Genomic DNA, 16,105 nt, shown 5'->3' on the forward strand with positions numbered 1-16,105 from the left:
CACCAGATGGGGCTTTTATGTGACGAACAAGAACGAGATTGTTCCTGGAAGCAGGGGCAGGTGTGTCCTGAGGCTCTGGCTCCCATGGACCCAGTGGGGCCCTTGTAAGAGGCCTTCCCAGACGTCCCCACCCTGGCTGCAGGACACAAGCCGCCCCGGGAGGGAGCCGAGCTGAAGGCCCAGAGGGGGCCCCAGGGTCCGAAGGCCTCGCCTTCGGGAATGGGGGAGCCGTGGGGGAGCCCCCTGAGCTGCTCGGGGCCACACAGTTGCTGTTCTTACCTGCGGTTTGAACGAATCCTGGATCCAGAACCTGTGTTTTGACTTGGAGTTGGGCCAGGTCCTCCCTGAGTGACACCAGGCCCTCGGGAGCTGGGTCCCTGCAGGGGGACAAAGGGGGACCAGAGGACGCGCGTGCTGGCGCACGGCTCCCTTAGCCCGGCCCCTCCCCCAGTGAGAGACTGAGGGGACAGTCTACAGAGCCAGCAGCCTGCTCGACCCCGCTTAACGGGGGAGGGTTGTCTATGTGGGGACAGTGCCTAGAATAGTGCCTGTGTTCGTCATTGTGACCTTGAGCTTTGATTTCCTCATCCACATGCTTCAAGGGTTACTTAGGAGATTAAACGAGATGATAATGGTGAGGTGCTCGGCACGGTGCCTGGCACATGGCTGAACTCGATAAAAATCATTTTATTATTCATTTACTGAGGCCAGTTTGCTGGCCTCTGGCGTGAGATATGCTTCCTGCCAGCTTCCTGGTGCCGGCAATTCTGGCTGTGTCTCCAGAGCCTGCTAGAGCCTTTCCACCCCTCGGCCTTGTCCCCCGCCGCCCTCCGGAGGGTCAGGCCCCTCGCTGCGAGGTGGCTCCCTGGGCCTGGGCTCGGAATTTTTCCAGCACAGAAGGAGCAGCGGTGGTCTGAATGGCCGAGACACTGTTTAGTCACCCACCCTCAGGGCTCTGAGAAGCGCGCCTCTGCCCGCCCTCCAGCTCCCTCCCCCAGAGCCCCCCTGGGCATATCTGGGGGTGTCAGAGACCCACCGTTACCGCTCTTGTCCTGCTTGGCTGCTCCCTGCCCCCCATCCATGGCCACTCAGAGGTCGAGTGGGAAGTCAGATAAACAGATCCCCAAGACGGTCGCCACCTGCCCCCCCGCCCCCCCCAGGACCCTCTCTCTCTGGCTCTGGCTCGTCCATCTCGGCACCCAGGCCCCTAATCAATCCATTCCACTCGAAGTTTCTGTGTCCCAGAAGGCTCTCTCCATGGCAATTGATCCCGCCTGTCGTGAGGGATTATACTTGCTGTTGTCAGAACTGCCCCTGTACCAGGGCGGAAGGAAGCCTTCTGCAGGCTGGCAAGCTAGAGAGAGCCCACACGATGGTCCCCGGTGCCCCTCTGACCGCCCCTCCTCCTTCAGGCTTCCTACAGTCGCTCGTTGGGCTGGTGTGAGGATACCATGCTTGTGTAGACGGAACCAGATGTTGCAGTCAGAGCTGCACCTGGACTGTAAACCCAGGAGCTAAGCCACGTCAGTCGCCCAGCACAGATTCCAGGGCTGAGGAGAGGAGCCCCAGTGCTCTCCCCGCCTCTGCGGCCCGCTCAGGACGGGCAGGGGAGGGACGGGCATCCCGGGGGCCTGCCGCCCCCTCCTGGGACGGGGCTTGGCTGCCGCGCCTGGCGGAAAAGCAGGCTTGTGCAGTGTCCACAGACCCGCCTCTGTGTGAGCACTGTGCCTCCTTGTGAGGCCTCCCGGTCCACACATCTGCCGCCTGCACACAGCAGGGCCGTGTTCCCGCCGGGAGGGACCCTGTTCCTACAGCCGGCGCGGGGAGCGGGCGGCACCGCTTGGGCGGAGGGGGCCAGACAGACTCCCGGGTGCCTGAGTCACCACTTCTCTGTGGGGCCCGGGAGCCTCCCTCACTGCCTCTGAAGACCTTCCATGTGCCAGGCACCGTTTAGGGGCTGGGGCCACAGCAGCCCCAGAGAGGCGGAACCACTCCCCCTCCCCCCCACCCCCCGTGGCGTAGACGTGGGCTGGGAGTGGGGGGAGGACAAGAGACAAATAAGGAAGACACTGTTGGGTGCGGACCACACGGAGAAGCATAAATCGGCAGATTTAAGTAGAGTGGCGGCAGGGAGGGGACAGGCGAGCAGATTCCCCAGAGGGGAGGGGCAGGCACTCTTTCCGGGGGTCCGGGGCCCAGCCATGAGGGCGCTCCGTATACATTTGGACCGACGGTGAAGTAAAAGCCTGTGCCCAGCGGCCTCTGGGGAAGGCTGCGCGGTGGGAATGCTTACCCTGGGCCGCCGGCCCCACCAGCCCATCCCTTCAGGGCGTCTCTGCTTCTCCTCTCCAGCTGCAGGCCCTGGGGGGGAGGGGGGTCAGCACGCCCCTCGTGGGCATCTGCGGAGGACAGAGCACTTGCTGGGACTGCAGGTGGCATCTTTGCATCCCCGGCCTCCTGGGTAGCTTGCTCTGCCTGTGTGACTTTGGCTCTGCTCTGTTCTTGCCTGGGATCTTCTGAACAGGTGGCAGTCATCAGAGCCAGCTCAAGTGTCAGGGCAGCTGGGGGATGGGGTTACACACCCTCCCGAGACAGGCACTCCCGGCTTATGGGCTGGTGTCTCTTCCCAGCTCTGTACCTGTACTGGAGGGAGGTACCTGGGAGCTGGATAGCAGAATCGTTCAGGACACAGCCAGACCTGCCTTTGCCCTTATTAGCTGTACGGACGAGATACCCCAACTCCCTGAGCCTCAGTTTCCTCATCAGGAAAGTGGGGCCACGCCCACTCGCTAGGGTTGCTGCTGGGAGCGTGTTGCCTGTCCCTGGCGCAGGGGAGCAAGTGCCCGGGAATTGCCGGTTGTCGATTGTTGTCCTCATCGCTGCTGCTGTGGGCAGAGTTCTGCCTGGCGGGGCGTGATGTTCACGGGGCCGGGAACGGTACACTCGGGGTCCGGCCTCTCTCACGGTGATGCCTGTGGAGGGAAGGCAGGCGCTGCGGCCTCGGGGAGGCCGAGTTGGCAGAGGATCGGCAAACACAGAACAGATGGTGAGGGAGCCCTCGTGTCTGGCTCGCTGAGGCTTGGCGTGTAAGAGGTGCCAGAGCCTGTCTGCGTTCCTCTCAGGACCCCGGTACTGCGAGGCCAGAGCCACTCCCCCAGCCCAGCCTTGATGCTGGGAGAGTCGTCCGTGTCCCAGGGGCCTGGTGTGCTGCGTGCTGCAGACCCGCTCTCCCCGAGCCCCAGGGAATGGCCACAATGGGCGCTGTGTGTGAAAGGAGGTCAGCCAGCCTTGCTGGGGTGGGTGCGAGGGGCTAGCCCAGCCCCCAGCAGCTCCTAGGTCCGTGAGTCTGAGCAGAAAGCGCAGCCATGGCTCTCAGGGGGTTGCTTTTCTTACAGAGGAAATCTCACTGCTTTGCAAAGCAGGACCACAGTAGGGTCACAGCAGACTGTAGATGAGAGAAGTCACCTCCTTGCCCAGCAGGGGCAGTTAATATTGTGCCCAGGCCAGAGGTGGAGAGCACAGTGGCCTCTGGTTTAAAAAGAAAGAAAGCTCTTCTGCCCCTCGGGGCTCCCTCTCCGCCCTGTCCCGCTCTCGCCACTGCTGGGCCTGCTGTGGACAAGTCCACGCAGGGCCGGGCTGCAGGGTGAGCGCACAGCTTGCCCTGCTCAGTGAGCCCCCAGAACGGCCTGGGGCAGTGTGGGCCCTGGTGGAGGACCTGTGGGAGACGTGGGAGAATCGGCTGACCTAGAGAGGAGTCTGCACTGGTCAGGGACCTCATCCTGTCCCTCCCACCAATGGCACCGGCAGCTCTTCTCATTTGGTCCACAGCACAGATGCCCCCAGCTCGGGGCTGGGTGGGTGGACAGAGGCTTACAAGACCTGCCGCCAGGTACAGAATTAAAACATATTCATAAGTAAACCCAGGGCGGGCGGTGGTTCCTGGGTGAGTGGGATGGGGGTGACAGTAAGTGCCCTGAGCCTGTGTGAGGGAGCAGTCACATCCAGGAAGACTTCTCGGAAGAGGTGGTGTTGAACTAAGGGGGACGAGACAAGACTCCAGCAGCTGGAGGTGGGAGGGGACGTGCATCGAGGATGAGTTTGCCGCTTGCTCAAGGCCTGAGTGGTAGCAGCATGTGTGCTAAGCGGGTCCCCCTTCCTGCCACCCCTGGTGGGGCTGCGGTCGCTGTTTGTGTCGGTGGGGGTGGGAGCTGAGTCAGGATTCGTCCAGGATGCATGTGGACAGGCGATGGGACCTGGTTTATCCTGGTTTTCCACAAAGTGGCTGTGAGGCCTCATGTCTCCAGGCCGTGCCCCGTGGTAAAGTAGGGGTGACGTGCACGTTTTGGTGGAGTGCAAGAGGGCTCAGGCCACAGCAGCCTCTCCCAGAGGAGAGACCTGATGGAGGATGTCCTGCGGGGACTGGCGGCTCCCCTGGGGCCCAGGGGCTACGCCTTCTGGGGAAAAGGAATCACACGCAGCTTTCAGATCAGAGTTGCTCTCCTGCAGCACAAGCCGGCTTTCGTCCTTACCTCCCAGGCCTCTGGAAGCTCTGTGTGCTTGTGGCATCGGGTCTTAGCTGTAGTTTGAGCTGCACATGTCACGTGAAGAAGGGCCTTGAGTGGTCTGGTTTGCTTAGGATAGAGAATTTCTATTTTTCCCTTATCTCTACTCTCGCCTTTAACCGGCTGGAAGGATCGGTCCTGTCTGTGTGTCGCCCCTTCCCCCTTTGGGTGGTCTCTCCCAGGAAGCCTGCCGGGTGGGTTTCTGACCTCTGCCTCCTCTGTTCCCTCCCAGGCCATCAGCATCAGCAAAGCTATCAACACCCAGGAGGCCCCTGTGAAGGAGAAGCATGCCCGGCGTATCCTCCCTGCTGCCAGCGGCCTCCGTCCCTCTGGGCCCCAGGGGAGGCGGGGAGGGTGAAGAGGACGTGGGGGAAGTGAATTAGGGGAGCAGTGGGCGCGCCAGATGGCCTGATGAGGGGCGTCCCCTGTGGCCTTGGGCCAGCCTCGCTCAGCTCCTTCAAGACTCTGAGTCCCATCTCAGGAAGGCCCCTATTGTCTTAGGCCCTGGGCCCAGCTGAATCTGTGGGGCGTGACCTCGCCCTTTCTCTTGCTTGGCTGAGAGCCATAGCTCTTGGTGAGCTGTGGCCTACGGGGAGGGAGGGGTGTGGGGAGGGGGAGGGCGGCCTTCCACCCGCCTCTCTGCGCTCAGTTCAGCTGCACCTGCTGAGCACCCGACCTCCCCCACGCTTGAGTCCCTGCTGCCTGCACTTGGCCTTGACCCTGGTAGGCATCATCCTGGGCACTCACCACGAGAAGGGGGCCTTCACCTTCTGGTCCTATGCCATCGGGCTGCCGCTTCCTAGCAGCTCCATCCTCAGCTGGAAGTTCTGCCACGTCCTCCACAAGGTCCTTCGAGATGGGCACCCCAACGTGAGTAGCCACTGTTCCGGGGGCCTGGGCCCTCCGTCTGCCGCCTCTTGAACACCCCAGGGAGGCCCAGAGCCGCATCCTTTGAAATGAGGGCTGTCCCGGCGTCTGTGTCCCTCAGCTCCGGGTTGGCCCACCCTGCCTGCTGCCTGCACCCCGTACATGGGAGCAAGTGTTGGGACCGCCCCCCCCCGCCCCGCGGACGAAGGCTCTGGCTCCTTCATCCTCCCTCCTCGTCTCCCCCTCTGGGCAGGTGCTGCACGACTGCCAGCGGTACCGGAGCAACATCCGGGAGATCGGAGACTTGTGGGTAGGTGCGGGGAGCGGGCATGGTGGCCTTAGCGCCTCGCCAGCAACACCACCTGGAAAGTCCACTGCCATCCTGCTTGGCACACAGGCCCGAGGGGGGAACAGAGCACCTGCAGTGGTGCCCCCCGCCTCCTCCTCCCAGCACAGTTAGAGCCGTGTTCAATGGGGCCATGGCGGCGGGCGATGAGCATCAGTAAATGAAATTGAGCCTTGCTTTTAAGGCCTGGCGCAGAAGTCCCAAACACATCCCTAACGGGCCCTCCGGCTCCAGAAATCAGCAGCCCTTCAGTCCCTGTGAGTTCACTACCCCACCCTGAGTCTGGGTAAGTGGTGCAGACTCTGAGCCCCCAAGACCGGCAGCTTCTGAATCTTGGAAGTCTGCATTTTCAGCAGGCTCTCCAGAAGTGTCTCATCCACAGTGAAGTTTCAGAGCCCCAGGAGCTTGTATTCTAGATCCACTCCACGACCCTCAGGAATTAGGGGCATCCCCTGGGTGGAGAGAGGGCTTCTGGCCTTATCTGCCCTCTGGGAGCACTGCTGGGGCCCCAGCAGCCGGGGCGGGGGCCAGGTGGCCTCTGGGAACTGACAGGCTTGCAGAGGGGACGCCCCTTGAAGTAAGGAAGGTGGCGTCCCTGGTGCCATCTGCAGATGTGGGCCCAGCAGGCGTGGCCGCAGGGGACGTGGTGTCTGGAGGCGGCTGCGAGGAGGATGTGTTCATGCGCCCGTCGGAACGTACCTCCCCAGCCCCCACCAGCATTTCAATAGAGTGTCCCACCTCAGAATTGGCCTCTTGCCCTGGACGAGGAGCTCTCTTGTCCCGAGCGTCTCTCTGGCAAGAGTGAGAAGAAGAGACCAATAGGCAGAGAGGGGGCTGGCAGAGGCCCTTGGGAAAGGAGGTTGGCCACCTCTGGTGGGTTGAGCAATGGTGGTTGAATGAATAAGTGACAGCATGGGAGGCTGAAGGATTGACACCCTGCTCATCATCTTGCATCTTCCGGCCTCGCCTTCCTTGTTTGCCATGCGGGGTTCCTGGGCAAGCTCATGGGCAGTGTGTCCTTACCCAGGGCCCTTTCTCCACAGGGCCATTTACATGACCGATATGGGCAGCTGGTGAATATTTACACCAAACTCCTGCTGACCAAGATCTCCTTCCACCTCAAGGTAGTTTCCTCAGGGGAATCGTGGGGCTGGTGGGACCTGGGCTCTTCCCTCCAAGATGTCTCAGAGGGTGGGATCTGTCCTGTCCCCACCTGGCCCAAGGGGGAGCTTGGGACAGATGGCAGGGAAGTCAGAAGGCCCAGAGGCGTTTCCCAGCGCGGGAGGTGGTCTTAGCCCCGCCCTCAGCTCCAGGTGGACGTCCCACCTGGAGTCACTGCCCGGGGCAGATGGTGGCTCCACAGGCTAGGGGGCTTTTCCAGTCCCTTTCCCTCCCTCAAAAGCTAGAAGCGGTGCTGGGCCAGAGCTGAGAGGGGCTGCGGTTGAGTGGGGGTGTCCTCTCCGCAGCACCCCGAGTTCCCTGCGGGCCTGGAGGTGACAGACGAGGTGTTGGAGAAGGCCGCTGGGACCGACGTCAACAACGTGTGAGTCCCCCGGTTTCCCGTCTGTTCCTGCGGCGTTCCTCACCCAGGTTCCCACCGGGGGCCGTGCTCTGTCTGGGGCTGGAGGTCGTCACATGCCCAGGAGCTGTGGCTAAAGGGATGGGGCTTACTTGGAGCTGGGCATTTTGGCTGAAGGACTGCCGTCTGTGCATCCGTGCAAGGGCGTGTGCGTGGACTGTGCTCCCCCTCCCGCCTGGTGGTTCTCGCAGGGCCATGCCCCGCACCCCTCCCGCTCATCTCTCCCTCCTCCTTCCCCTGTAGCTTCCAGCTCACCGTGGAGATGTTCGATTACATGGACTGTGCGCTGAAGCTCTCTGAATCAGGTGAGCCAGCCGAGGGGCTGACCCGGGGCCTGCTGCCTCTGGGGGCCAGCCATTCTTGAACACACCGGCCCCCTGGGACCACACTCCCACCAGGAGCAGGTCATGGGGCCTCCAGGTGCCCCCAGAGCATGGGAGGGAGAGGCCTTTACCGCCCCTGCAGGACGCCAGGCAGGCGGTACGTCCAGGGAACAGTCCCGGCCGAAGGAAACCCACTCTGGCACCAAGGCGCGGGGTGGGGGGTTGCCGGGGGTGCCAGGAGCCACCTCTTCAGGTTCCCGATCCACCTCCCAGCTGAGCCTGCCCCGAGGCAGTTGGTTTCGACCTTCTTGCCCGTTCTCTGCTGTCAAAGGCCTCTGAGTCAGGTCAGAGTTCCCAGCCCAGGAGCGCGGTAGCTGTTGAACAGGAAATCTCAGGGGGTCACCCTCTTGGGGTTGCGGGGGTGAGTGTTTTCAGTGGCAGCTTCGGAACAACTTGTGGGTGACTCAGTGCTCTCCACGGGAGAGTGAGAGGCAAAGGCCTTTTTAATGGAAAACCAGGAATGAGGAAGAGGTGCCTGGGCATCCTCCTGGCACCGGGGGCTGGACCCTGAGGCTGGGTGAGTCTGGGGGCAGCTGTGCTGCAGAGATGGGCCTCTCCCCAGTCGCCACGATGGGAGGCGGAGAAAGCCCACAGCCAGTGCCCACACCCCTGGTGCCAGCGTCTCCCTGAGAGTGTGAGGGGAGTGGGCGTTCCCCGCCCCAGGTTTGTAACAGCTGCAAATGGGAAATGTCCTGAATGCCCTTCAGCTGAGAAATGGCTGCATTGTGTTTTCAAATGCAAAATAGTATTCTGCGTGTATTTTAATTGTTTACAAGGAAAATGTACTTGACGTGACATGTAATTAAGTTTTAAGCGGGTGAGGGACAGCACTTGGGGCCTTCCTCCTCGTCCCTTCCCTCCCAGGCGTCCTTGTGTCACTGTGGAGGTTTGCAGATCGCCCCACCCCAGGCAAGGTGAGAGTAGGCCCGGGTTGGGGGCCACCCATCTGGAACCGTGTCCCACGTGGGCCGCCCTGGGTGTCACGTGCTCATTTCTCTCCTTGCCCCAGAGAGCAAGCCCGTTGGGGGTGGCAGTATGTCTGTCTCTTTCCCTCCTACTTGGTCCGTCGGATGAAAGGCTGATTCTCAAGGTCAGGGGAGATTGACCCCGAATGCAAGTGAGGTTTTGGGGTCCCTTGGGGTTTGCAGAACCGCGTCCTGAGCCCGCTGCTGTGAGACTGACCAAGCCCGGGCCTGTGTCCACATCTGCAGAACGAGGCCTTGGGGCTGCACAGCCTTAGGCCTCCATCCTTCCCTAGGATTCAGAGTGAGCTGGAAGCCCATGGGTACAGGGCTGTTGAAGTCACCCTGTCTCTCCAGCTCTGCGTCCTGGGCCCACTGCCTGGAAGCTGTCCAGAGACGCTGGCCGAGCTGAGCTGCATTTCCTTTGCCCCCCTCCTTGCTGTCACCCCAGTTTGTGGGAGCGCTGGGCCTTGGTCCTCGGCGGCTTCAGTGCACAGGGTCCTTCCTCGCCTCGAGGAGCATGTTGGTGTCCGAGGGCCTGGGGTAGGGTCCCACCGCCTGGCTGGGACTGGTAAAGCCAGTTACCCAGGCCATTGCCCCGTCTTCAAACCCAGCTGTCTAGGTTGCTGTGACAGTGCTGTGAGATGACGGTCAGGGCCAGCGCTCAGCCGCTGTCCTCACTGGTCGTCACTATGCCTGTAAGCAGAGTGGGGTCTGCGCCTGCGTCTCCCAGCTCCGCGTGCTCAGGCTCCTCCCGCCCCCCCCTTTTTTATTTTTATTTTTTTACAGTTTTCCGGCAGCTCAACACGGCCATTGCCGTGTCCCAGATGTCCTCAGGCCAGTGCCGCCTGGCCCCCCTCATCCAGGTCATCCAGGACTGCAGCCCCCTCTACCACTACACGGTCAAGCTCATGTTCAAGCTGCACTCCTGTGAGTCCCGCTGCCCCCAGCCCTGCCGGCCTCGGCCCCGAGGGTCAGCTGAAGCCCCAGAGGGCTGTGCTGATAGACTGTATCAGGGATGGGAGTCAAGCAGTCTTTAAGATATTTATTAATTAAACGTAACAGGAATAAACTCATTACCCACTAACATAAATAACATACTTGTTATAAAAAAAAATCACTATTTTCCAAAACAAAGATTTAGTGGGAAGAGCCACGTAGTTTTACGTGTTTGCAGTTCTCTTAACCGCCTGGCCTCGGAGGCGGCAGCGGGGTGCGCACTGGGCTGGCGGGGAGGACTGGGGGAGGCACGTGGTGGCTCCTTAGTGCTCAGAAAGGGTCTGGGCTGCTGGCTGGGGTCTGTGAGCTGCTCCAGTGTCAACCTTGGGCAAACTCGAGGGAGGGCGACCTGACGGACCAGCAGAGCCCACGTGCGGTGCGCTGTGGTCAGGGTTCTGCCCGTCCCACTCACCGGTTCCTTCCCTCACTCAGTCGAGAGCTGAACTCCTCATAGGGGGTTCTTTGGGCCCTCCTGATGGTGGGTGGGACGCAGCCAGGTGGCAGGTAATCTGTCTAATCTGTGATGGTTTCTAGAACGTGGAGGAGCAGGGAGGGGGAAGGGAGGGAGCAGATCTGAAGTCTCGGGCACAGCAGTGAGCGAGGAGGGAGTCCCCTTACACCTCTCTGCCCCCAGGCCTCCCGGCAGACACCCTGCAAGGCCACCGGGACCGGTTCCATGAGCAGTTTCACAGGTACCAGCCTGGGCCGGGTGGAGGGTGGTGGCGTGTGCTGGGGCTACCGGGCTGGGGCCTGGCTCCTCTGACCTCCCGCCTCCGTCCCCGTCCCCGCAGCCTCAGAAACTTCTTCCGCAGAGCCTCTGACATGCTCTACTTCAAGCGGCTCATCCAGATCCCCCGGCTGCCCGAGGTACCTGCGCCCTCCAGAGGCCGCCGCCAGCCTGCAGCCCTGTTCTGCCCTGGGCTCTGGGCTTGAGGACCGTGGCCGCCTGGCTGGGCGCCATGTGGGGCCTCGTGTGGGCTGTGGGAGCGGCAGAGGGAGGGCCTTCTGCTGGGGGGAGCGCTGGGTCGCTTTCACCCGCTGCCCCCTCAGGGACCCCCCAACTTCCTGCGGGCCTCGGCGCTGGCCGAGCACATCAAGCCGGTGGTGGTGATTCCCGAGGAGGCCCCCGAGGACGAGGAGCCCGAGAACCTCATCGAGATCGGCTCGGGGCCCCCCGCCGCGGAACCAGCGGTGAGCCGCCCCCTCCTCGCTGGGGGCACTGGGGGTGGCTGGGACTCCCTCCTGGCCTGGGGGAGTAGGGGCGGGGGTCACCGTGCTTTGCCGTGGCAGGTGGTGGCTGACCTCTTTGAGCAGACATTTGGACCCCCGAATGGCTCCATGAAGGACGACAGGTGAGGGCCGGGGGAGCCCACCATCGTGGGAAACAGCCTTCCGGGAACTGTGATCCCGAAAGATCTTGTCTGGGGACACAGACCTGAGATGCTCAAACCCCGAGGGGGTGCTGATGAGAGGACCAGTGGCCGTGCCCGGGTCCCCTGATCGTCCCGGTTGAGTGAACTGGAACGCCGGGACCACGCGGGCTGGGGAAGACCACGCGGGCTGGGGAAGACCCCGCCTGACCTCTGTCCCCAGGGACCTCCAGATAGAGACCTTGAAGAGGGAGGTGGAGACGCTCCGCACGGAGCTGGACAAGATCCAGCTGGAGGTGAGGGGCACGGGTGGCGGCGCAGGGGCGGGCGGCTGCCCTGCGCGGGGGACCTACACCCCACCCTCCCGCCGCCCAGGCGCAGCGGTACATGGCGCAGCTGAAGGGCCAGGTGAACGCGCTGGAGGCCGAGCTGGAGGAGCAGCGCAAGCAGAAGCAGAAGGCCCTGGTGGACAACGAGCAGCTGCGCCACGAGGTGGCCCGGCTGCGCGCCGCCCAGCTGGAGGGCGAGCGCCACCAGGGGCTGCGAGAGGAGGCGGAGAGTGCGTGGGCGGGGCGGCAGGGTGGGGCGGGGGGTACGCCGCCGGGCTGGGGGTCACGGCTGTAGCCTCCGCCTCCTCCGCAGAGAAGGCCAGCGCCACCGAGGCGCGCTACAACAAGCTGAAGGAAAAGCACAGCGAGCTCATCACCACGCACGCCGAGCTGCTCCGGAAGGTAGGCCCGGGGGGCGCGGACGGGGGCCGGTGGGAGGAGGGGACCCCGAGCGCAGCCCAGCCGAGCCTGTCCCTGGTCCCCGCCGGTGCAGAACGCAGACACGGCCAAGCAGCTGACGGTGACACAGCAGAGCCAGGAGGAGGTGGCGCGGGTGAAGGAGCAGCTGGCCTTCCAGGTGGAGCAGGTGAAACGGGAGTCAGAGATGAAGGTGCGTCCCGTGATCACAGGCCCTGCCCCGTAGACCCCCATGACCCCCAGCTCCATTGCCCCCGTGACGTCCTGTCCCCTCCCGTCGTAGCTGGAGGAGCAGAGTGACCAGCTGGAGAAGCTCAAGAGGGAGCTGGAGGCCAAGGCGGGAGAGCTGGTGCGGGCGCAGGCGGCCCTGAGCCACGCGGAGCAGGTGTGGGCCCTCCCAGGCCGGGCTGCCACGGAGCGGGGCGTGGTTCAGAGCGGCTTGCCCTGGTCTTGGGGTGTGGCTCTGACCCAGCCCCAGGAAGTATACAGGGCACAGGACCCGCTCCTGGGCCCTCAGCCAGCCTTCAGTCTCCTGTGGCCCTAGGGAGGGTCTGTAGATTTGGGTGGGGATGGGGGCGGGCGGGGCCTCTGGAAGCCCTGCTCACCGGCCAGGTGTACACAGAGCGGGTTGGAGCTGAGCTCGAGGCTGGATACGCTGAGTGCGGAGAAGGACACACTGAGCAGCGAAGTGCGGCAGCGGCAGGCTGAGCTGGTGGCAGCCCAGAGCCTGGTGCGGGAGAAGGAGGCGGCGCTGGACCAGGAGCAGCAGCGCAGCTCCAGGGAGAGGGGCGAGCTGCAGGGGCGGCTGGCAGACAAGGTGCGGGCCCGCCCCGCCACCCTGCTGCGCACTCTCACCCTGCGTAACAGCTGAATTGGGGCAGAATTCCCTTTTACCATGAGCTGCGCGCCCCGATCCTGAGGGAGCAGCCCAGGCACAGGGGGTGCAGCAGGGCCTCTCGCTAAAGCCCCCTCCCCAGCGAGGCTCTCCGCTGGGGCCTGGCTGGCTCACCGCTGCCTCACCTTCTCCCACCAGGAGTCTCAGGAGCAGGGGCTGCAGCGCAGGCTGCTGGATGAGCAGTTCGCCATGCTGCGGGGCACCGCTGCCGAGGCCGAGCGCATCCTACAGGACGCCGTGGGCAAGCTAGACGACCCCCTGCACCTGCGCTGCACCAGCTCTCCGGGTAGGGCCGCGGCGGCAGGCGCTCGGGCGTTGCTCTTCCCTCCTCACCCACCCACCCTGAGGGAGGCGGGCAGGAGGGTGCCGGGGCCTCAGGCCAGGCTCTGCCCCTCACCGGTTCTCCCTGTGCTGGCAGACTACCTGGTGAGCAGGGCCCAGGCTGCCCTGGATGCCGTGAGCACCCTGGAGAAGGGCCACGCCCAATACCTGATCTCCAGGGCAGGTGAGTGCAGCTGGGGCCGGCCTGGGCAGGGCAGAGGCCGCCAGCGGTGGTGACCCGGGCCCACGGGCCATTGCCGCCTCCTGCTTTCGGGGCGGTTTCCCACCACAGGCGCCTCTCCAGTAAGCCCCAGCCCGGTTCCAGAGATCAGCCCTTCGGGCCAGGGGTCACAGAGACCCGGGGGTGGTTCCTGCGATGCTGCTTTCCAGCTGCGTGACCTTGGCCCGGCCCCCTCCCACCGAGAGCTGGGGTACTGGAGCCTGTGTGGGCTTGCCAGGCAGGAGAGGCACCACCGGGGCCTGTTCCAGAGCAGCAGCGTTGAGGGTTGTTGTTCTTCCCGCGTAGACGCCTCTGCCCTTGTGGCAGCCCTGACCCGGTTCTCCCACCTGGCCGCGGACACCATCGTCCACGGCAGTGCCACCTCCCACCTGGCCCCCACTGACCCTGCTGACCGTAAGTGCGCCCTGGGCTTGTCACACGAGCTCCTCCCCGTGGACCTGGGAAAGGGGGGCGGCTGCTGATAGGTCCTGGCGTCAGACCCAGCTAGGGTCTCCCCCCAGGCCTGATCGACACCTGCAGGGAGTGTGGAGTGCGGGCGCTGGAGCTCGTGAGGCAGCTGCAGGATCAGCAGGCTCTGCTGCAGGCCCAGCCCAGCCTGGTGCAGACCCCCCTGCAGGGCATCCTTCAGCTGGGCCAGGTGAGGTGTGCAGCCGGGATGCCGAGTGTGGGTCAGGGTCTGCAGGGGGGCGGTGGTGCTGGGCTGGGGTCCCTAGCTTCTCTGCACCTCCTTCCAGTTTGGGCTGAATAGGTGCTCACGTGTAGAACCTGTAGCTGTGGGACACGGGGTGGGTGGGTACAGAGCACTACTCTCTAGGGCCCGGCAGCCCCAGTCTCGCTCCCAGGCTCTGTGGGGTGGTGGGAGGTGGAATCCACCTCCTCTGACTCCTGGATTCCCTCATCCCCCAGGAGCTGAAGCCCAAGATCCTGGACGTGCGTCAGGAGGAACTCGGGGCTGTGGTGGACAAGGAGATGGCGGCCACGTCTGCGGCCATCGAAGATGCGGTGCGGAGAATCGAGGTGAGGACCAGGGTGCAGGAGCCCCGGGGGCGCTGGGCTGAGTGCGGGCTGCACCCCCCTCCGCACTCAGCCTCTGTGCGACGGCCAGACGGCCTCTGCAGGTCAGAGGTGGGAGGGTGGGTGGGGGCCCTGGTGTTCGGGTCCTGGGCCTCACCTCCCTGGCTCCGGGGCTGGTCCAGTGCGGGTGTCCCCTTTCCTCGCACGCTGCCCTCCTCCCCACCCACTCAAAGCTCTGCCATCGGGTGTAGGACGTGATGAACCAGGCCCGCCATGCCAGCTCTGGGGTGAAGCTGGAGGTGAATGAGAGGTGAGACCTACTTCTGCCCGCCAGTCGCCCCAGGGCGGGTTCCCCAGTTTTTCCAGATGGGGGGGGAGGGGCTTCTGCTCTCCTGACTGCTTAGCTCTCCAGAAAGAAGGCCTGGGAACCGCAGAGCACGCCCGACCCTGTGGGCCCACCTGCCGAGCACCCTGACGCCCCCGTGGCTTCTGGGGCCGCACTGCAGCTCCTTTTCTCTCTTTTCCTCACCCTTCTGCTCCTCTCAGGATCCTCAACTCCTGCACAGACCTGATGAAGGTGAGTGGCTGGCTGGGACCCAGGGCGGGCCCCGTGCCTGGCCGGGCCCCCAAGAATGACACACGTCTTGGTCTTGGCAGGCCATCCGGCTCCTGGTGACAACATCCACGAGCCTGCAGAAGGAGATCGTGGAGAGCGGCAGGGTGAGCTGGGCCGCTGGTCTCACGGGGCCAGGTGGGACCCCCTCCCTAGCGGGCAGGCTGCACAGCTAGGCCATCGAGGGACAGGTTCCTGAAAGGGGCCTGACTCCAGAGTCCTCTCGGTCGAGGATCACCCGCCCTGTGGCTTAAGCCGACCACGGGACTCTTCTTGGGCATAAGACGCCCGAGTGTGCAGTGCTGACAGGCCCTCCCAGTGCATGCAGCGCACCTGGGAATCCCAGACCAATCCTCCACGGCCCAGGGATGCGCCCTAGTGGCCGGGGTGAGGGGAGGAGGGCCCACCCGCGGGGATCTGTTGCCACCCAGGACGTCCTTGACTGGTCCACCCCGCCCTCCTGTCGCCACTAGGGGGCAGCCACGCAGCAGGAATTTTACGCCAAGAATTCCAGGTGGACAGAAGGCCTCATCTCCGCCTCCAAGGCCGTGGGCTGGGGAGCCACGCAGCTGGTGTATGTTGCCTCAGGTCGGGGGGGCAGCAGGGTGTGTGGTGCTCAGGGTCTGGGGAGGGGTGTTGAGGCGGCCTGCCGTCCAGGGGGTCGGAGACCCAGGCCCTGCCCGGCTCTGCCCCCAGGGAGTCAGCTGACAGGGTGGTGCTTCACACGGGCAAGTACGAGGAGCTCATCGTCTGCTCCCACGAGATCGCGGCCAGCACAGCCCAGCTGGTGGCGGCCTCCAAGGTGAGCCTCCCCTAGGGCTCCTGGGCTCCCGACTGTGGCGGCGGCACCACGTGTGGCGGGGAGACCGTGGGCGTGGGGGTGGTGCAGCCAGCAGGCCGTCCTGCCCCCCCAGGTGAAGGCCGACAAGCACAGCCCACACCTGAGTCGCCTGCAGGAATGCTCACGCGCCGTCAATGAGATGGCCGCCAGCGTGGTGGCCTCCACCAGGTCGGGCCAGGAGCAGATCGAGGACAGAGGCGAGTGCTGGGGCCCCGGTGCAGCGGCCGGGCTGGGGGCGGGTGCCCAGATGCTTACCCATTCCCCTCTGGCCGCAGACACCATGGACTTCTCCGGCCTCTCCCTCATCAAGCTGAAGAAGCAGGAGATGGAGACCCAGGTGGGCGCCCTCGGCTGTCCCCCTCCAGT

At 64.1% G+C, this 16,105-nt stretch overlaps 1 protein-coding gene across 9 annotated transcripts in view; it reads left to right on the forward strand.

The window, feature by feature from the left end:
• Positions 1 to 16,105, forward strand: part of LOC115855216 (huntingtin-interacting protein 1-related protein) — a 73,111-nt gene that overhangs the window by 55,285 nt on the left and 1,721 nt on the right. For 8 of the 9 annotated variants that reach the window (XM_060310965.1, XM_070047027.1, XM_060310968.2 and 5 more), the window contains 29 exons: positions 4,795 to 4,858; positions 5,290 to 5,432; positions 5,683 to 5,739; positions 6,819 to 6,899; positions 7,242 to 7,318; positions 7,598 to 7,659; positions 9,489 to 9,629; positions 10,333 to 10,390; positions 10,490 to 10,565; positions 10,749 to 10,889; positions 10,989 to 11,050; positions 11,292 to 11,364; positions 11,444 to 11,627; positions 11,711 to 11,799; positions 11,891 to 12,007; positions 12,098 to 12,199; positions 12,437 to 12,631; positions 12,848 to 12,995; positions 13,128 to 13,214; positions 13,557 to 13,664; positions 13,772 to 13,908; positions 14,178 to 14,288; positions 14,537 to 14,595; positions 14,832 to 14,862; positions 14,943 to 15,005; positions 15,372 to 15,472; positions 15,595 to 15,700; positions 15,813 to 15,936; positions 16,015 to 16,076. In XM_060310965.1, coding sequence (XP_060166948.1) covers positions 4,795 to 4,858; positions 5,290 to 5,432; positions 5,683 to 5,739; positions 6,819 to 6,899; positions 7,242 to 7,318; positions 7,598 to 7,659; positions 9,489 to 9,629; positions 10,333 to 10,390; positions 10,490 to 10,565; positions 10,749 to 10,889; positions 10,989 to 11,050; positions 11,292 to 11,364; positions 11,444 to 11,627; positions 11,711 to 11,799; positions 11,891 to 12,007; positions 12,098 to 12,199; positions 12,437 to 12,631; positions 12,848 to 12,995; positions 13,128 to 13,214; positions 13,557 to 13,664; positions 13,772 to 13,908; positions 14,178 to 14,288; positions 14,537 to 14,595; positions 14,832 to 14,862; positions 14,943 to 15,005; positions 15,372 to 15,472; positions 15,595 to 15,700; positions 15,813 to 15,936; positions 16,015 to 16,076 — 2,859 coding nt within the window. Of the gene's footprint in view, positions 1 to 4,794; positions 4,859 to 5,289; positions 5,433 to 5,682; positions 5,740 to 6,818; positions 6,900 to 7,241; positions 7,319 to 7,597; positions 7,660 to 9,488; positions 9,630 to 10,332; positions 10,391 to 10,489; positions 10,566 to 10,748; positions 10,890 to 10,988; positions 11,051 to 11,291; positions 11,365 to 11,443; positions 11,628 to 11,710; positions 11,800 to 11,890; positions 12,008 to 12,097; positions 12,200 to 12,436; positions 12,632 to 12,847; positions 12,996 to 13,127; positions 13,215 to 13,556; positions 13,665 to 13,771; positions 13,909 to 14,177; positions 14,289 to 14,536; positions 14,596 to 14,791; positions 14,863 to 14,942; positions 15,006 to 15,371; positions 15,487 to 15,594; positions 15,701 to 15,812; positions 15,937 to 16,014; positions 16,077 to 16,105 lie in introns of all 9 variants that reach the window. The other variant, XM_030860159.2, reaches the window with a different exon arrangement.

This window comes from Globicephala melas, chromosome 13 (assembly GCF_963455315.2).
Source record: "Globicephala melas chromosome 13, mGloMel1.2, whole genome shotgun sequence".
Lineage (NCBI taxonomy): Eukaryota > Metazoa > Chordata > Mammalia > Artiodactyla > Delphinidae > Globicephala > Globicephala melas.